Source organism: Prionailurus bengalensis, chromosome A2 (genome assembly GCF_016509475.1).
Source record: "Prionailurus bengalensis isolate Pbe53 chromosome A2, Fcat_Pben_1.1_paternal_pri, whole genome shotgun sequence".
Lineage (NCBI taxonomy): Eukaryota > Metazoa > Chordata > Mammalia > Carnivora > Felidae > Prionailurus > Prionailurus bengalensis.
The window spans coordinates 149,092,913-149,114,414 of NC_057348.1; the positions used below are offsets into that span (position 1 = coordinate 149,092,913).

Consider the following 21,502-nt stretch of genomic DNA (forward strand, 5'->3'; position numbering starts at 1 on the left):
AGGCAGACCAAGGAGAGAGGGATGAATCTGGGCTGGCGGGGTGGGACAGGTACTTCTCAGGATTAGATGAATCAGAAGGAGTCAACACGGCAGGATGTGGGATTTGGAGATTTTTAAATTACGGTTAACTACCTTTATGTCTTCATTTTTTCCCCACCTTCTTCCCCTCGCTCCCTTCTTAAAGATTTATTACGTCTTGTTGGGTAGTCACTCTTTTACTTCCCTTTCCGTGTTGATAAAGTCAGTTAAGAGGCCTCATTGATGTTTCCCATGGCTTTTCCATTTCTGCTCTTTCCCTTACATTCTTTGAGTTACTCTATCGCTATGATGATCCGCTGTGTGCTTGCCTCTGGGTGCAAGCACAGGTTGCAGGCTGATCAGAGGTTAATGGAATGTTAGACTAGCGATATGCAAGATTAGCCATGATGTGTTTATGTATTAAGTAAAGGAAACCCTTTATTAGGTCACACAGCTAAACTGAACATTTCTACACCAAACTTTTTTTCTTTATTATTTTTTAATGTTTAATTCTTTTTTAAAGAGAGAGAGGGAGAGAGAGAGAGAGAGAGGCAAAGTGCAGAAGGGGGAGGGACAGAGAGAGGGAGACACAGAATCCAAAGGAGGCTCCAGGCTCTGAGCTGTCAGCATAGAGCCTGTCAGGGGGCTCGAACTCATGAAGCATGTGATCTTGACCTGAGCAAAAGTTGGACGCTTAACCAACTGAGCCACCCAGGCGCCCCCACCAAACTTCACATGTGGCCTAATTAGAAAGCCATTTATGAAGTACAGTCTTTGGTATATGTAGGTAATTTCTTTTTAATTTTCTAATTTAATTTTATTTGAGTAATACATTCATGGTCTTTAAAAATCCGATGATTGTAAGCGCTCTTTCCTGTTTACTAGATGGGATGCTGATTCATAAATTGTTGAATAAAGCCAGTTTGATCTTTAAAAAAAATCAAGCAATTATTAAAAGTCATAATTGAAAAAAAGTCTTATTCCCACTCCTCTTGCAGACCCCACTCGTCCCCTGCTTCCTACAGGTACTCACTTGGATTAGACCTCTGTGAGTCCTGTCAGGATGTCTTTATCATAAAATAAACAAAGGAGGGTATATAATTTTTACAGAAAGGTCGGTGTAACGAATACTACTAAATACATATTGATCTGCAGCGTGCGTTTCTCACTGAACAATTTATCTTGGAGATCTTTTCACGTTAGTGCATCAGAAGCTTCCACGTTTGGGGGTTGAGGTTACTGTAGATACGCCATAGTTTATTTGATTAATCCCTAAATGATGGATTCTTTTGTCCTTTGCTGTAAAAACAATGCTACACTGATCTGTGTAATCATATTTAGAAATAGCTGTCAGAAGAATTTCCCAGAAGTGGGATTTCTGGGTCAAAAGGAAGTGCATTTGTAATTTTGAATGATGATTCCAACTTGCCCTTCGTGAGGGTTGCACCATTTTTCATTCCCATCAACAATACATGAGAATGCCTCTTTCCCACACATACGCCAAAAGAGCACGCTTTCAAATTTTGGGGATTTGATCAATGCATGGTTATAAAAAATGGCATCTCAGTATAGTTTACTTCTCATTTTTTTCACTAGGAACAAAGTTAAGAATTTTTTCTTATGTTTAGTGGCCACTGTATTCCTTTTTACCGTAAACCGTCTTTTCCTGTCCTTTGGTCCTTTTTGCACTAAGTTGTTTTTTTTTTTTCCTGACTCATCTGTGATAGAAGTTGCAAATATATCTTCCCAGTTAATCATTCAGTTTTTGTCTTTATTTCATTTGATTTGATTTCACTTCATCTCCCTCTACATTTTTTTTTGGAAGAAAATTTAAAATACAACACAGTCCTTGCTTTGCATAACATTGTAGAACTGTAAAAATCACCATGCAAAGCAATCTTAGTCAATGGGGTAAATCACAATTCTTTCTCGACTTTAGGAAGTTTTTGCCAAAACATGAAAAAGTCCCTTGCTGGCGGTTATAAATTTGTCCAAAAATGAAAAAAAAAATAAGAAAACTAATATGTTTTCATATTAGTATTTCATTTCTTCGTTAAAATCCTATCAGAGTACTGTGAACACCTTCTTTTCATCCTGTGCTTTACGATACACAGTGAGCACCTTTTGTAGGTGTTGGGGAAATGTCATACCTCCTTTAAGTCTGGATCTGCCAGCATTTTATTTTTTGCTTTTCAACGTCATGAAACATCTTCAAGAGCTCCTTTACCATGCAGTTGGGGCCACAGCACTTCCTCCGGGATGTTTTCATCCCTTTTGCCGCAAAGGCTTTCTCCCTGGTGAGGTGAATAAATTCTCCTTCCCTCTGGTTGTGTTTCTTTCTCAGATGGAGGCGATGTCAACATTCCTAGCTGTTTCTTCTGTAAATCCCTTTACATTCCATCCAAATTCCACTCCCAGTGTTACCACTGTTCGTTTTGTTTTTTGTTTTTTCTGTATGTCTGTCTTTTTTGGCCAATTCCCTCTTTTAATTATCCATTTTTGTAAAATATCGCATGAGTTTATCACTGGGAGACAAGGAGACAACACAAGTACACGCTTTGTCACCCGAACATGAGTGGCAGATGTGCAGTTATCAGTCACTGATAGACTGATCCATTGATCATGGTGAACATCAATTGTTTACACAGAGATTTCTAGACTGAAGAGGTAGCAGCAAAGTTTTCATTTTATGCCATTACTCACAGTTAATCTACTGTAGTAACTGGAATTTAAACCTTGTTTTCTGGGGGACTGGTGTTACTAACTGGGTGGTAATAACTTAAATTTTTGCATATCAAAACCATGCAAAGCAGGTACAAAGAATAACCTAACAAATATCTGCGTACTCATCTGTGAGTTTGGACAGTTACTAACATTCTATCTTTATGTATTTTTTTTTTATTTGAGAGAGAGAGAGAAAGTAAGTACGACTAGGGGAGAGGGGCAGAGGGGGAGAGAGAATCTTAAGCAGGCTCCACACTCAGCACAGAGCCCAGCACGGGGCTTGATCCCATAATGTTGGTGCCAAAATCAAGAGTAGGACACTCAACTGACTGAGCCATCCAGGCACCCCTTTGTTTGAAGTGTTTTTAATAAAGGGAACAGATCGTTACAAATAAGGTTGAAGTACTCTTTTGTCCACACCTCCCTTCCTGTTCCCTTTCATAACCTCCCAACTTACCATCATGAAGTAAAAGAATACCATTCATTCTCCCTCCCTCCCCCCCACCTTTTTTTTTTTGAGTGTTAACACACAATGTTACATTAGTTTCAGGTGTACAACTTAATGATTTTGACAAGTTTGTACATTATGTGGTGTTCACCATGAATACAGCTTCCACCTGTCCTATTACATCACTATGGTGATATCACTGACTATATTCCTTATGCTCTGCTTTTTAATCCTGTGACTTACTCATACAATACCCAGAGGACTGTATCTCCTTGCCCTTCCCTTATTTTGCCCAGTCTCCCCCATCCCACTCCCAGCAACCATCAATTTGTTCTCTGTATTTATAGTGTGGATTCCGCTTTTTGTTTGTTTATTCATCTTTTTTAGATTCCATTTACAAGTGGATCATATGGTATTTGTCTTTCTCAGTCTGACTTATTTTACTTAATGTAATGGGTCCATGCATGTTGTCTCAAATGGCACGATCTCATCCTTTTTTAATGGCTGTGTAATATCCCAGTGTGTGTGTGTGTGTGTGTGTGTGTGTGTGTGTGTGTGTATGGTATATATATGGTCATATATATATATATACACACACACACATATATATATATATAGATGTATGTGTGTGTATATTTATAACATATACATATACAAACATACATCTCACATTTTCTTTATCCATTCATCTATTGATGGACACTTAGGTTGCTTCCATGGCTTGGCTATTGTAAATAATGCCGCAGTAAACATAGGGGTGCATGTATCTTTTTGAGTTCGTGCTTTTGTTTTCCCTGGGTAAATATCCTGTGGGGGATTATTAGATCATATGGTTGGTTTGTTTTTGTTTTTTTAATTTTGTGAGGAAATTTCTTACTGTTTTCCAGAGTGGCTGTACAATTTACATTCCCACCAGCACTGCACAAGGGTTCCTTTTTCTCCACATCCTCACCAATACTTGTTGTTTCTTTTCTTCTTGATTTTAGCCATTCTGACAGGTGTAAGGTGATATCTCATTGTGGCTTCATGTAAAAGAATGAAATTGGACTACTTTCTAATACCATACACAAAAATAAATTCAAAATAGATTCAAGACCTAAATGTGAGACCCGAAACCATAAAAACCCTAAAAGAGAACACAGACAGTAATTCCTCTGACATCAGCAATAGCCATAATTTCTAGATATGCCTCCTGAGGCAAGGTAAACAAAAGCAAAAATAGACTATTGGGACCATATCAAAATAAAAAGCTTTTGCACAACAAAGGAAACCATCAGGAAAACAAAAAGACAATCTACTGAATGGGAGAAGATATTTGCACATGACATATCTGATAAAGGGTTAGTATCCAAAATATATTAAGAACTTATGTAACTCAGCACCAAAAAAAAAAAACAAAAACAAAAACAAAAAACACCACCAAATAATCCTATTAAATGGGCAGATGACCTGAATAGACATGTCTCTAAAGAACACATGCAGATAACCAACAGACACATGAAAAGATGCTCAACATCACTAATCATCAGGGAAATGCAAATCTCCCTTAAAAAAAAACCACACATTTCTATCTACACATATAAAGTTCTCTGTGAGAAATACAGAGTATTTGGGGGTGTGCTTTTAAATTTGCACTGTAATTTTCTGTTCCTCATGCCTGCCTTTGCTTTTTGTATTCTTATTTCCTTCTTGAAATAATACAAGTGGGTTTTGGTGTTACCCCTTTTTTCCCCTTTCAGTTTAGCAGTCATGTGTTCTATTTTGTCCTATTTGTATTCAATTAGTGAAATAATAACTTAGAAAAATAAAAAGAACTCTTATAGAGACAAATAACAAAGTAATGACATGTTCTTGTTAAGAATTCTGGGAATTCCCCCTCATCTCTCCATAGAAAGACGTGCCAAAGCCTAGAAATGCCCATATGTGTTTTATGATATTTCTAGAACTATTTTTCTGATATACTTAACGACCATTTTCTTCTGTTGTCTTCCAGATTTATTCAAGAGATCGAGCATGCCCTGGGACTCGGCCCAGCCAAACAGTGTCCTCTTCGAGACTTTCTCACTGTGTACATCAAAAACATCTTCCTGAATCAGGTCCTGGCAGAGATCAACAAGGAGATTGAAGGAGTCACTAAAACATCTGACCCCTTGAAGATCCTAGCTAATGCGGACACCATGAAGGTGATGGGGGTACAACGGCCTCTCCTACAGGTGATAATATACTCACTGTTTTTATCAGTAGTTTTCATGGAATTGGCAGGAGACACAAATTACAAAAAGAAGAAGAATTACCATCTGTTTCCATATTCATCAGAGACAAAATAAGAGGAAATAAATTAGACAGGCACTAGGGGAATTTAGAACTAATGGGGAGATAATGGAAATTCCTTAAGATCTTATGTAAGAAAAAAGTGGCTGGCTTTGAATATGGAAGGTGGTGAATCTCATTAATATGCAAGCAGTTCCTCATTATTTTCCTGGAACTTGTCCTTGAGAGGAATTCTTTTTCCACTGGCAAATGTGTCAGGAGTATGCAGGACTTAAGGAGAGGAAATTACCATGCCTAACCTCAACCACCAACAGGAAACCCTGTGTGCCATTTCAGGGCAGACCTACTGTGAGCTTGGCTAGCTCACAGTGAACCCACCAGCAAACTGACTTTTAAAAGGCAGATCATTTAATTCACATGATCCTGTTAATACCGGAAATTTTACATAGACTATATAAAGAAATGGTTTCTAGGCAACAGAAAATAATTTGTCAGTATTTGGATTTATAGGCTTCCGGCGTATATCCACTGTAGCCAGTGACTTGAAGGTAAATATAAAACCAAAAGAGTATTAGTATGAGTTTAACTCATATATGTACATTAACTATTTTATATGGTTATTGTATTTTTATAGTGTTTCTTTATTTGAGCGAATGATGGGCAAGATGGCATATTTTTTAATAAGTTGCACACAACAAGGATATCTCAGAGTGTGGAAGGCTTGAGTTCTTTCAAAGAAAAGTTGTGTAAATGGAAAGGGGTTACAGCTGCTACAGTTGCTCGCCCTTACCTGCCTTTATATATGTGTTCCTTGGTTTTTCCTTCTTTGCACATCAGAATTAATAGAAATCCTGGACTTTCGTAGGCAAATGTTCGAGTTATGACTATTCTTTTTTTAATGTTTATTTATTTATTTTTGAGAGAGAGAGAGAGAGCGCAGGGTAGGGTCAGAGAGAAAGAGAGAGAGAGACAGGAGACAGAGAATCCCAAGCAGACTCCATGTTGTCAGCGCAGAGCCCAGTGCAGGTTTGGACTCCCAAACCATGAGATCTTGACCTGAGCCGAAATCAGGAGTCAGGCGCTTAGCTCACTAAGCCACCCAGGCACCACCATGAGCATTCTTTTCCATGAGAAAACTCGTTGGTGGTATTGAGAAAATAGAATAGAGGCATTTGCTTCCCCCACAACTTGAGTAATAGCATCACACCTACGAAAGGGTACATTCAGATCATCTGGGTCTGTGTCAGATGCATTCCTTGTGAGGGATCTCTACTAAGTGTGGAAGCAGAGAAGGGACAGTGGCAAAGGCATGTGCTCACTTCTGCCCCTACTGGATTACTCTTCCGCTGGCTCTTTGCATGGCTGGGACCTCGTTCTCTCAGAGTCTCAGTTCAGATGTTACCTCCGCGGGGCAGCTTTTCCTGACTGTCCTACCCGAGTAGGTCCCCTTCCCTGGTTATTTTACATTCTTCCCTCCCTCTGACACCCCAATCCGTTCCAACACTGAAACTGAACTCCATGGACTCTTATCACCAAAGCTCCCTTCCCAGGTGACTTAAGATCTGGTTTGGCCAATAGGAAGCACTAGCAGCAGATTGGAAGAAGAAAGAGAAGAGAGAGATTAAGGTTGTTTCTTATCTCCTTCCTCTCCACTTTGGATCATTGTTCCGGCCACGGGTGCATCCCTCATATCCAGGGGTCCTGTCAGGTGACACCCATTCCGTAGCTGCAGCTCTCCCTGGGCTCTGGTACCACCATTTCTTCTCTTTGTCCCTTAATGACAAACTTTCTGCTATTATTAGACTCTGGGTGCCTCCCCAGCCCTCCTTTCTTCTTTCCGCACTGCCCATACCTCGGTAATTCATCTCTTCATCAGTGTTTCTTCATTCGACCATCTGCCTGGAGTTCTCTTTTTTTTCTCAAGATCCTGAACAGATCTCCTCAGTTAGTCACTGTTTTAACACTTTGACTTTTTTTTCATCTTCACACAACCACCATAATTATTAGTTCATTGATTTTCCAACTTGTTTATTTTGTCTTTTCCTAATAGAACGTAAGTTCCAAAAGCATGGTACGGGAGGACCAGGCAGCCGAAGGGGCTCGACACATAATTTATGGAATGAGTGCATACGTGCACGGATAGATGGATGGATGGATAGACACAGTTGGATAAGTTTGGAGAGTCAGAAATAATTGCAGAGTCAGAGTGGGAAGACGAGAGACAGGGAGTGACAAAACCCTGTCTTTCTCTAGCTTCTGGCTGACCATATCATGAGCTTCCTCTCCTTCAGAAAAGCATCCAGTATTTATGTCCCTGCAACGTCAGTCTGTACAGCACAGAGCAATTTTAATATGCTTTGGTGTACTGAATTTAAAAGAACACAAAGGCAACAACGTACTACAGAGAGGATCTGTGTACTAAAGACGCCGGCTTATTGTACATAATAATTTTCAGCTTGAGTAGCAGAAACACATTAAAACTCGCAACTGGTTGACTACAGGCTGGGCCATGTCAGGGCCACACTTTGCGACTCAATGGCATCCCGGGGAGTCTACCGCTGTCTTATTAAATCACGCCCAGCCCTGTCACCAGCCATAGTGTTAGTGTGGCTCTTGTTTTTTAAATCGATTACTCCATTCTGAGGCAGGATGAGAACTCCGCCTTCACCCGAGTCCAGATAGAATTCTATTTATGTGAGTAAATCTTTAAACTAAGGTCATTCAACTAATTAATCTCCAAATTTGTTGTCAGAGCCCCAAACACCTGCTCTCTTATTTAGTTATTTTGTTGCCCTTTCTTTTCTTCATAAAAATTTTATTTTCTAAGAATCCAAATTAGTGAGGCCATATCAATAAATTTGTTTAATATTCTCAGAGTAATGAGATTTAAAAAGTAAATGAGATGCTTATTTTCCTTTCCCACCTTGAGACATCCTCTCGCTTTTATAATCATTGTAAATTGCTTTCGGACATAAGTTTCCATGGTCAAGTTTCAGTGTTCCTTAAATGTGTTTCTGTGTCACCTTGACATTTTCATTCCCAGCTAATTGTAAGTGACTAATCTGAAGCAAAATAAATAATTCTCAAACATTTTTGCTGAGAATCCACAACAACCGTTAAGAAGGGAGCTTGGAGAAGTACACATAGGCGTACAAGATGCGGGTGGGTTAAGTAGTCAGTTACTCGCAGTTTAAAAGTGTCCTTTATAGTCACTCCCTCTGCTTGACTGTCCTTTGGTTTCCCACAAGAAAAGGATTGCACCTGTGCCCTGAGGCCGCTCCCAGTGTTCCACAGCAGTGGCCCAGCCCAATTCCCCAGGGGCGGTGTGGAAGGACAGCTGTGTCAGGACTGATTTCATGTGTTTGATGAACAAACATGCCCAGAACCCCAGGACCTGTGTCCCTACTGCTCTGAAATGGCATCTGGGCAGTGTAGCCAGTCTGTTACGAGGGGGCATTTCCATGGGTGATGACGTGCTTTTTGAATCCATAATTTCACTGTCAAGGCACAGAATTCACAGAAGGGAAGGAAATAGGAAGGAGGAGTTGACAGACACCATCTTCTAGGTGTGCAAGTAAACACACAGCTGTGCAAGTATTGGCCCAAATTATACAGCAGCAAAGTACTGGTAGTAATAACAGTAACAGTTGCATTCATAATAGTAGATAGTAGTAATGAGAGCAGCTGACACTTTCAATAGCATTAACCACGAGACGGACACTGTTCCGATGGTTTGTATGTATTGGCTTGTGTCTTACATGAATTGGCAACAGCTTTGTGAGGGTGGTGCTTTTATTACGGGGAGGAAACAGACATAGTGAAATTAAATAACTTGCCCACGGTCACATAGCTAGCAAGTACTAGAACTATAATTCAAACCCAGGCAACTGACCCTGGAGTCCGGTGTCCAAATGAGTTCTACCCAGAACGTAGCCTGAGGAGCATGCTTGTCTGCAAGCTATTCGTTACCAGTCTGCAGTGAGACGTACAGAATTGGAGAGGAAGCATTTAGACACCCCCCGCCCACTCCTTTTAAAGGAATTTGCCATTGCCTGTCGAAACTAATAACAAAAACGATTGGGATTTGTGTTTTGTATATCTTTGTGGTTAAAAAAAAATTATTAATCGATATCTGTTGTATTTTATAAAGGTATCAATCTGCAACAGATTGTGGGGGCCAGGCTGTGCTCTCTCCATAGTTAGGGAGCCACTGCCCTAAATTTCTTACTCCTTTAAGAGAGTAAGAAGTAAAAGCACGGAACCAATCGTCTCTCACCTTGGTGCCCAAGGCGCTTTCCAATAGATGGAGTAACTTAAGTATTTCTCACAGGGGGTTCTCTCCTACATCCTCAGCTCCTAGAATGGTGTCTACTCTAGAGGAGGTACTCCATATTTAATAAATGGATGAGTGGTTGCGTGATTGCAAGTGAATGAATTAATGATGCCTTTCTCAGGACGAAGGCAGATGTGTGCATGTTTTCTCCCCAAGATTCGTGGTCATGGGTTTAAGATTGTTGACAATGCTTAAATTAAAATGTTGCAATTCTTATTCCTCTGATGCTATCCACATGAACGCAGGATTTGAATATACCTCGTGGTCTGATTGTCTGCTTCCTCTCTTGCCATCCTTTTTTGTTTGTTTGTTTGCTTGTTTGTTTTTTCAAAATGGCTTCCACTTGTTGCGAGGCAAAGCATGCTGATTCGAATGAAGGAAATCTCTTAGGAGCAATTCCTCATTTCTCCTAAGCCAGAGAAATGAGCATTCTGGCATTCTGGGCATAGAGCTAATGGAAACAGTCCATTGAAGTGGATATTCTTTCATTACCTTATACATCTATAGGCGTCTACAAAGTTTTCCTTCCTTAGACACGAGGAAATACCCACTCCGCTTCCACCTTTATCATTGATTTGGGGATGTTTTTAAATTTCTTTCTTCTTTACTGTCTCCATCAAAAAAACCCCCAAAACAAAACACACGGGGGGTGGAGTTAGGAGGCTGATGCTCAGGGTTTTTATCTTTTTACCTGGTAAACTGATGAATGGGCATCCAAGCCTGTGAACACAGGTACAAGTAAACATTCTCCCCCACCCCCCGTGGAATATGCTATAAACCCTTGCTACTTAGAGAGTGATCTGTGGAAAAGAACATCAGCCCTCTGAGTCTGATATGCGTTTATACGGTATTAGATGCGATCTGCATGCACGTTTAGAGTTTGGGAAGCACCGCTTTGTACCAGGGCAACACAAAGTGTGGTCCCTGGATCACCATCGTCGGCATCACGTGAGCTGGTGAGAAATGCCAAGTTCCTACAGGAATCTTGTTCTCACCAGCCCCCCTGGTAATGTTGACAGAGACTGAAGTTTTAGAAGTATTGTGATATATCACACCACCATGCCCAGCTGGAGGTCAGGAAATGGGATCTAACGCTTCAGGCTCTCAGCGCTGCAGCGAACAGCAGTCATCACTTTAAAAACAAGAAAACACAACTATCCGGCTTCGTTTCATACAGGCCCAGAAATTGTAAAAACAATATTTGCAGTGGCAGCAGAAGCTGCTTCCTAGTCTAGCACATTGCTGAATTTTGCAAAGTACTTTGCAAACACAGGATGAGCCTCTGTTTTCTGGCTCATGTCGGGGAATGAGAGGAAGAAGCAGCTTTCCTAATGCTTAGACTCTGATTCCCACATCACTGGAGGAAAAGAGCAGAAGCTGTGCAAGAAAGAATGGAGGCATTCTTGAAACATTTAGAGCATATTTTCATGCTCCTCACCGCCCTGGTATTTGTCAGAGTTCTTCTGAGACGTGACATGGCTAGATTGCCTGCTAACACCACACCCTTCTCTTCCTTGGCCGGCTGCACCTCCCACCCTTACCTGTGGGGTGTAGAACAGCAGTTCTCAGCAGCAGTACCCATTAGAGTCACCCCGGAGGGGAGCCTGGGGGCTCAGTCAGTTGAGCAATGGACTTTGGGTTAGGTTGTCAATCTCATGGTTTATGAGTTCGAGCCCTACATCGGGTTTTCTGCTGTCAGCACTTAAGAGTGCAGTTCAGGGGCGCCTGGGTGGCGCAGTCGGTTAAGCGTCCGACTTCAGCCAGGTCACGATCTCGCGGTCCGTGAGTTCGAGCCCCGCGTCGGGCTCTGGGCTGATGGCTCAGAGCCTGGAGCCTGTTTCCGATTCTGTGTCTCCCTCTCTCTCTGCCCCTCCCCCGTTCATGCTCTGTCTCTCTGTGTCCCAAAAATAAATAAAAAACATTGAGGGGAAAAAAAAAAAAGAGTGCAGTTCAGATCCTCTGTCCCCCTCTCTCTCTGCCCCTTCCCCCTCTCTGTGTCTATCTCAAAAAATAAACATTAAAAAAAAAAAAAAAGAATCACCCTGGAGCTTTCTGCAAACATCACTGCCCAGATCCCATCCCAGAGATCCAATTCAGTTGATCAGGAGTGGGGCCAGTGTTTTGTAAGATGCTCAGATGATCCCGACATGCAGCCAGAATTAGGGCCACTTGTCTGGATCTTCCATAGACTCAGTTATTGCCCTGAGAAGGAGTATGTTAAAAATTATAGTTGAGACATTCTTCAATTCAGTCAGGCTTATGAGGGAAGGCACTCTTTGCTACTTTGAACGAAGCTTGGTACATAAGCCTTGGAATCAGATACAAACGGATTTACAGCCCAGCCATTTCAGCTGATAACTTTGTGGCTGGGACCAAATTAGTAACTTCTCTGTACGTATCTTTCCTTCTGCAGAAAGCCAGAATAGTGAAATAGGCCTCATAGGTACACAGGAATTATTTCTAATGATAAGGTGGAGTAATGGTTGTAAAACACATCTCCTTCTGTCCCCGTGTCACATATGTGTGAGTTTCAGCATTGACTGCCCTGACATGTGTCACCTGCCTACTCCCTCACTCTTGCCTCTATAGGCGAGACTTCTGCTGACTCCTGTCTAGATTTCACTCCACATCTCTTCTCCTCACTAAGTTGTATTTACCTGCAACCGTCTTTTGGACTCCAGCATCCACCTAGTAATCTCTGTTTCCTGCCTCCCCCTACCCTAGTGTGACAGCACGAGATAATACTATTTGACCCCTTTCTCTTTATTCCTGGAGTTTCTCCGCTGATTGTTTATCAGGAGCAGAAGCAACACGTGGTGTTGATGACCATCAAATTAGTGCATCTGTTTCCTAGGGCTACCATAACAAATTACCACAAACCTGAGTGGCTTAAAACAACAGAAACGTATTTAGTCACACTTCTGGGGGCCAGGGACCGTATTCCCTCCAAAGGTTCTAGGGGAGGACTCCCCCGGCCCTTGCCTCTGGTGGTCCTAGGGTTTCTTGGCTTCAGGCAGCATAATTGCGATCTCTGCCTCCATCTTGACATGGACTTCTTTCCCTGTGTCTCCTCCGTGTGTCCTTTTGTGGCTCTTAGAAGGACAGTCTCATTAGATTTAGGGCCTACCCTAAGCCAACCTGATCTCATCTCAGTCCTTACCATAAGTATATCTGCAAAGACCCTATTTTCAAGTAAGATCACATTCTGAGGTTGTGTGTGGGGTTGAACAGCGTTCCCCTACTATCGTTGATAATTGGAAGCAAGTTATAGTGAACTCAGTATATTTAATTTGCTATATTTTCCTTGAAAGCCTTCTGACAGGAAGCAGTGTAGAAGCGTTGCCATTCAGGGAGTAGGGCCAGGACCATCTCGATTCTGGTGTCAACAGGGTTCCAAATGAAAGTTTGTGGTCGGCTGAGTGATTGCCGGAACTCTTAGTAGGTTTCATCGAAGGTTGATAGACACAGTTTGCTGCCTTACTGTGTATAATGATTTGCTAGAGATAATTACATTGACGCCCAAAGCCAAGGTGCTGCCAGTAACCTCTTGCTGGTTTCCCAACGAAGTGTAGCCAGAAGCAATATCTTCATCATATCACACTGTGTGAATACGAGCAGTGTTGCTTTTGAGTGGTATTTGCATCGCTGGCAATTGTTGCCGTTCGACTCTGTGGTCCACAATACATTCAGCTTTTATCAGCGTAAACAGATTAGTCCCATTTAAGGTCTGTTGGAAGTCATCATGAAAATCGTGAAGTTGAAAAGAGAGCCGATCAGTTGATTTTCACCCCTGTACATTCTGAGAGATGGTGCTCATGGCCCCACTTTACCAAAAGAAATACAAATTTACTGCGGTTTGAAGTTGGGATTTTCCTTGAGTTTTACTCTTATTATTTTATTCACTAGCAATATTGTTTGGTCTCTTTATGACAAGTGGGGGCCTCAGATAAATCACCCACTAGTGGTTGCATCAGGCTTTATCCAGGACGATGGAGTAGAAGATGCTTTTATTCTTGTCTTTGGTTGTTTATGTCGTCACTGGGGCTTTCAGCACTCAACCTGTTCACTTCTGAGACAGCTGAGCAAATTAAATCTTTCGTTACCAATGGGGATTTAAGGGATCTTATAACGTTCATTTGTGTCTTCAAATTGTCTTCCTGTGTTGTTTTTTTTTTTGTAGTATTCTGTTTACTGATTTAATACACTTTATTTTTGTTAAATTTTTGTTGCGATGCTTCATAGCCTTTTGGGAAAATAACTCGTGTAAATGTTATCATGGCTTGTGGGAAAAACACCTGAAATGTGGATCTAGTCTTGTCAGCTCAGTGACCTTAGACAAGCCCAAGCCACTTGTCTCCCCTGACATCCATCCCTTCCCTCATCTGTCAAAGGGGACTGATACTCAGGCTACCTCCTAAGACTACGGTGAGAAGTCCTTATGGGCTCATGTATTCAACAGGGCTCTGTGAACTGCTCTACATACTGGATTGTTGGGTCTTAATATTATTGGTCCACACACCCACCTGATCCTCCATTCAGAGAAACCCGTTAACATTAAAGGGAATGGTGCTAAAAAGACACCTACAGGCATGAAAACTGTTTCCTGGGAAATGAAAAGCTTTACTTGTTTTTACCAACAGTGTGGTATACATGATTAGACAACCAGCATAAGAACCTGGCAATATTTTTTCCACAGTTTATCATGAATATTTTAAAATCCTAAAAAGGCTGAAAAAAATTATTCAGAAAACACCCACACACTCACCATCCAGATTCTACTGTTAACACTTTATGCTGTATTTGTTTCACAGCATGGCCAAACCTGGTCGTTTTAATTCATCAGCCGCCCCAGAAGTGAATTCCCAGTTGTTCCCTAAGGACTTTACCATGATGTTGTTCACAGGTTTTTAATATCTTAGAAGGTCGGAACATAAAGAGAAATAAATTAAGTGGGAAAGTAACTGCTTTGTTCAATTTCTAAAAGTACTCACCCAACAGTTTCCTTTAAGTAGTGTCACGGAACAGTAAATTGACCGGCTTATGCTTGTGATTAATCTGTAAGTACTGCCTTTATTGATAGGAACTTGTCCTTATAACTATTGATGAAAAAGACTGTGAAGTGAGCGAATGAGAGGTGATTTTATATGCAGACAGTAGGCACATCATATGGTCAACTTGAATTTTTACAGATATCTTTATCGTCTTATCTCTGCATGAGATGGTTTTCTTAGAAAGTTCCTTCTTAACTAGACTTCTGTAAGTAGCTTTGTGCAAAGCAAGGAGCGAGGGAAATGAGGGAGAGTGAGCAAGTATACACATGTGCCCAGAGAGATCAAAAATGATGACTGTGTGTGTGCGCGTGTGCGTGCATGTGTGTGCGTGCGTGTGTGTGTGTGTGTGTGTAGAAGATCTTTACAACCAGCCCTGTGAGAATTATTAACGATTTCAAAGTGTGTTTCTTCAAGTCAGTTGTAATTACAAATGTTTTCTTCAACAATCCATCATCCCTCATAATGTGTTGGGAACACATTTTAGTTTAGATGCAACTTTTCAAGAATTTATTATATCTGGGTTATGAGGTCAGTTTAAAAAGAGCAAGCTGGACGGCTTTATCCACGTGGATAGAGGAGTCATGAGGGACTGTTGAACGAGAAAGTAATTACAGTTAGTGACACGTGTTTACCAGCTTAGCTTGGTACTAAAGAAACTTGTCAGAGCACGAGGCTGCTTCAGAGTGACGTCAATATAGGGATAAGCCCTGGATTTTAAACGATGATTCTGAACTTATTTTCTAAGTCAAGGTTAGGCCCACTGATGGCCATCTCAGTTGTCACTTGGACTGTTCTATGAAACAGGGCTCGTTTGGGGTGTTTGGGACGTGGATTGGCTGCTGTCTGCTTTGATCTTGCCTTGGCCCACTCCTGGTGGATAAGCAGGAGAGAAGGTAATGACTTATGACAGGTCTGCCGACAGGGACCGAGCTACATTAACACTCTGTCGCTCAGATCCATAGAGAGCTGCCTTTGCCCGAAGTGTATTTGACTTTACTTGCTAACAAAGGCATCTTCAGATTTATTTCTTTTCCGTAAATGCTATAGAAGAAGAAGAACATCCTATCAAAAGGTACCAAGAGAGAAAAGTCTGGCTCGACAGCCTAAAGAAATGATAGCTATCGTTCTTGGGAGCAGCAGAATTGCTGATCTGGCGAGATTACCAGTAGGAGCCAGATGAGTGGAGACATAGAACTGCTGTTCTTGGGCAATTTTTAAGGTTCTTATCCTAAGTAATTTTGCTCTGAGTGTCACAGCTCTGGCTTGGAGATGTTCTAGTGAGAAAATGGAAAGGCAGAAACCAGAGCATCTCAGCTTAAAAGTTAATTGGCCCTTCAAGAGTAACTGTTCAAATAAAGCAGCTGTTCTTGCTCTGGCTTTGCAAGGATCCTGCCCTATTCATCAACTTGCATGCATTTATGTTGTTTAGATACTGTAAGATGGGCTGGTGAAAATCGGATACGTCTAGTAGAACGAGTGATAGACAACACAGTGTAGTGGGGTAATTTCTATTGTTGAAATTCTAGATAAAACTAAATGATAAATCTTGGTTAAACACCTGCTCGATGCTGTCACTAGAAAGGGAATGTGGGGCTCCATAAAGGATGGCTCCCATTTCAGAGGGGCTTCCAGTTGGGGAATAGGAGTTCCTCGTGCCTGCAAACCACCTTGGGGGAGAGTTTGTAACTAGCACTGAAGATTTGCAGTTTGAGAGTTGAGGGCCCCGAGGACTAGAGGATTTGAGAGATGTCAGGCAAGCTGTGGGTCCTGAACGGGGCATCGCAGGACGTGTAGAAATGGAGACAACAGAGGAGAAGGTAACCCAAACAAGGGGCGTAACATAAGTAGAGACACAAAAGGTGTGTTCATGAGACAGTTGAGGTTAGACTACCTGAGTGAAGGATGAATGGGGAGTGGGAAATAAGAATAACAAGGGGCACAAAACTTGTTATGCAGGTCTTAAACTTCAAGCAGAGCAGTTTACTTTCAAAGAGGGAAGGGGGGGCCCCTGGGTAGCTCGGTCGGTCAAGTGTGGTTGGTTAAGCGTCTGAGTCTTGATTTCGGCTCAGGTCATGATCTCAAGGTTCGTGAGTTCAAGCCCCGCTCAGCTGGGATTCTCTGTCTCCTGCTCTCTCTGCCCCTCCCTACTCACTATCTCTCAAAAATAAGCAAACATTAAAAAATTAATGAAGCAGGAAGAGGCACAGTCATGAAAAGTTCTAGTGAAAGGAGTTCTTTGGCTCTTGTCTGATTTGACCTTGCCTAACGGAAGAATGAGCTTTTGAGGGAGAGTGGGCTTTGGCAGTTCACAGACAGGATTAGAGGGTAGGGAGCGAGCCTGGGGTCAGGGAGGCCATCCACGGCAGGGATCCAGTGTCCCAGCTTAGAAGTGAAGGCAAAAAAGTTTCCTGTGAGTGTTCTCTTCAGACTGAAGCTTCAGGTAATGACCTTCCTGGCTGCCTGAGGTTTGGCGAGCCCCCACATTTTGCTCAGCCTGGCATTTGAAGTCGTTCTTTTGATCGTCATAATCGGCCAAACAGGCTGACTTTGTGGGACAGGGACTGTGAGCCCTCCCAGGCAGTGCCTGGGTGGGGTTCTTCATCACCTCTGTCCACGTGAGCAGCCATTGGTTGTAGCGTGTTCATGTATTTAAAAATTAAGCCGTATATTTCCCACTTATTACCTTTTTAGACACACAGGAGCTCTGTCAGTTAAAGCCCTGCTTTGGGGAAAAGGCAACACGCAGCTAGCTCATTAACAGGCTATCTGTGTCATTATGTCCTTTTTGGATTGTGCATATTGGAAATAGAGTCTTTTGGAAGGCAAAAAAAAAAAAAATCCTTCTAGGCTTTCAGTTTCCCTTTCTTTTTCTCCTCATTTTTATCTGCTTCTTTTCCCTCCATGGTTACAGCTATTCCCATGATGGATGGTCATATCTTTGGAGTCCAGAATACCCTGAGTATATTCACTTGCAAATAGCTACAAAGTCAAATTCAGATAGCTGCACTTAAATGAAAGGCTTTCTGTACCTCTCTTCATCGGACACATACGACTCCTCCTTGCCCTGTTTCAACCACAGGAGCTTAATTGCTTCTTCCTTTTTATTCCACAAAGCATGTTTTCATTTGTTCTCCCCTTGGTCCTTCCAAGGTCAAAGCTGCCTAATCAGGTGCTTGCACAAGTGTTCTGGTGACCTTGCGTGCTGCGTCTGCCCATGGCTTCCCAGGCTTTACCAAAATGAACAGCCTGCCTATGTAGAGAGGGCTGACCTGTCAGTTAATTTCTTGCGCCTCAAACAAGAAGTATCTCCTTTTCTTCCGTCCTTTCAGAGTTTTACTTTAGAGCCGAAAGAAATCTCTTGACACATAGTAGGTGCTCCTTTGGTGAATGAATACACTAGAAATTGCCAACAGTAAGCCTCTGGCTTACACAGTTAGGGATATGGTGTGTAAAAGCCAGCCTGTGTTGTTTGCCAAGAAAAGTAGCATTAAATATTTGTTTTTTTAAATAAGCTTTTTATTTCAACAAGTCCGAGGTTTACAGTTGCAAAGACAGTACAGAGAGGTCTCATGCACTCCACACCTCGTTTCCCCTGTTATTAGCATCTTCTGTTAGTATGGTGCATTTGTTGCATTTAACCAGCCAGTGTTAATACATTCTTGTTAACGCCCTTACGTTATTCAGGTTGCCTTGGCTTTTACCTGACGGCTTTCTTCTGCTCCAGTATCCCGTCCAGGACACCACATGACAGTCACTGGGCTTGACTTCTTAGGTTCCTCTTGGATGTAGCAGTTTCGGAGACTTTCCCTTTTTTGAATGGCCTTGACAGTGGGTTAGATACTTGTAAAAAGGCCTGCCATATGGGTTTGTGTGATGTTTTTCTCATGACTCGACGACAGAGTATGTGTTTTGGGAAGGAAGACCACAGAGGTAAGGTGCCACTCTGATCACATCATATCAGATAGACATGATGCTATCAACTAGACTTATCACTGTCAACCTGGAGCATCTGGCTGAGGCAGCGTTTGTCAGGTTTCTCCACTAGAAAGTTGCTCTTTCCCCTCCTCTGCATAGTCTACTCTCTGGAAGGAAGTCTGCCTGCAGCCCCACACGGTGGGGGGGGGAGTAGGGAGTTGTGGTCCACTTCCTTGAGGGTAGAGTATTTGCATCAATTATTTGGAGAGCTTCCGCATGAGAGATTTGTCTCTTCTCTTCTATTTTTGTATGTATTTAGCTGCTTATTTATGTTGTACGGACTCGTGGATTTTACTGTATACAGCAGGTTATGACACAATATTACTTTATTTATGTTGTACGGACTTGTGGATTTTTGCTGTGTACAGCAGGTTATAACACAGTATTTTTATTGCTCACGTTGCTCCAGCTTTGGCCACTGGGAGCTCTTTCTGTTAGCACCTGTACCTCCTGTGTCCCTATCTTTGTGATTTTTTTTAAACATTTCTTGTTTTCTGGCACTACAACATGCTCCACGCTCCATCTGTATATTTTCCGCCCCAGTCCTAGAATCAACCATTTTCCCAAGGAGCCCCAGCTTCTGTTATTAGAGAATAGCATTGGCAATCAATATCTGGGGACTTGGATTATTGCTACTTGAACATGATTACTTCTAGGTCGTCTCTGCTGGTAGAGAAAATAAATCTATGGCTTATATTATATATTGTGTGTATATTCTTATCTATACCTATTTCTGCACATAGCTACTTATGTGTATATATTAACTAAAAATGAATTCATACTGATGTTTCCAACTCAAGTGCATTACTGTGTGGATCATTCTAGCCTCCTCCTCTCACCTTACTTATCTCAAACCTCCTCCAGTAGTAAAAAAAAATCTGGCTCCCACCATCCACCATCCATTTGCTCAACTATTGAAGCCCAGCAAATACGTCCAGCAGTATCAGAATTACTAACCCATGCCCTGTGACAAACAGCTTGATCAGCTAGGGCCTAGTTCTTAATGTACAGTTTCTCTGGCCTTTAGTTTTACATACCCTACCAGTTTCTGAAATTTCTTGGGTCGGCACCTTTTTCTCCTACTCCTTTCAAGAAGGTCGTTTTATATATTTGAAATACAACTGGATGGTTTTGTCACATTCTGCACTTCACCCCGGGATCCCTTAACCTTCTGAATGATTCTTTAATTTGCATACATTAAGGTTCATTCTTTGTGCTCTCAAGTTCTGTGGGTTTCGACAAATGCATTAATGTCCTATATCTGCCATTACAGCATTATACAAAACGGTTTTTACCACCCCTCTTCCCCCCAAATATCCCTATACTTCATCTTTTCAACCCACCTCCCCTTTCCCCACATCTCTGGCCATCACTAATCTTTTTACTGTCACTACAGTTTCGCCTTTTCCAGAATTCATGTAATTGGAATCATACAGTATTTAGCTTTTTTCAGACTGGCTTCTTTTAGTTAGCAATATGCATCAGATTCATTCATAGCTTTTCATGGCTTCGCAGCTCATTTCTTTTCATCACTGAATAACAGTCCATGGTATGGATTATGGATGTAGTATGTGATACAGATATACCGGTTTGGTTATCCGTTTACCTATTAAAGGGCATCTTGGTCGCTTCCATTCAGGGGGATTATGAGCAAAGCTGCCGCAGACATCCACCCTGTAGATTTATGATCGTAAGTTTTCAAATCAGTTGGGTGGTGTTTTTAGCTGTTTATAGAAATTGTGAGGATGAATGGGGTTGCGACCGTGGTGAGGACAGACTTACAAATAAACAAAGTTGCCCCGGTGGTAAGTGCTTTAATGAAACTATGAATATGATGAGTAAACTTGTGTATAAGAAAAAGGCAAAAGTAAAAATACCCACATTTACTCTTAGGTGCTATTTTAAAACTTACTCTTAGGTTCTATTTTTTTAAAAATACTTAGCATTCCTTTCCAGGAAAAACACTCTTTGTCCAATTCCCCCTTTCCTCCTAGGCCCCTCCCCCCACAAGACCACCCTGCTGGAGACTTGCAGCTACAACCACAGTAGAAGACGGTGAGTCAGGTGGCCGTGACTCAGGTGGCCGTGAGTCAGGTGGCCGTGAGTCAGATAGCACCAACATTTTCTGTCTGCAAAGATAGTCCTGGGAATTCACTGGTGACAGACACCTTCAGAATTTAATGATTTTTCTTCTTCCAACTGAAATAGTAGGAGAGAACATCCATGTAAGGGTTAAAAAAAAAAAAAACGCTCTTGCCCATTAGAAGGGGAAAAAAAAGCATAGGGACTTTCCGCTATCTGGAAACATGGAATTAATAGGCCAAAAGAGCAAATAAAATAATTTTACCAACTCATTCAGTGCTAACAGTAAGTCAATTTATTCTGGGATTTGGGGTTCCTCCTCCAGGGATTTTTTTTAATGTTTATTTTTGAGACAGAGACAGAGCATGAGTGGGGAGGGGTAGAGAAGGAGGGAGACACAGAATCCAAAGGAGCCTCCAGGCTCCGAGCTGTCAGCACAGAGCCTGACGCGGGGCTCAAACTCATGGACCATGAGATCATGACCTGAGCTAAAGTCAGACGCTTAACTGACTAAGCCACCCAGGTGCCCCCAGGGATTTCTTATAGAAGGAGCTAAACCCAGTGGAACCAGCCACATGGGAATGAATCCTTGCTTTGTCA

The 21,502-nt window shown here is 41.8% G+C and overlaps 1 protein-coding gene across 1 annotated transcript in view; it reads left to right on the forward strand.

The window, feature by feature from the left end:
- EXOC4 (exocyst complex component 4) overlaps positions 1-21,502 on the forward strand; it is a 754,752-nt gene that overhangs the window by 535,557 nt on the left and 197,693 nt on the right. Inside the window, exon 11 of the mRNA XM_043589551.1 lies at positions 5,184-5,403. Coding sequence (XP_043445486.1) covers positions 5,184-5,403 — 220 coding nt within the window. The remainder of the gene's footprint in view (positions 1-5,183; positions 5,404-21,502) is intronic.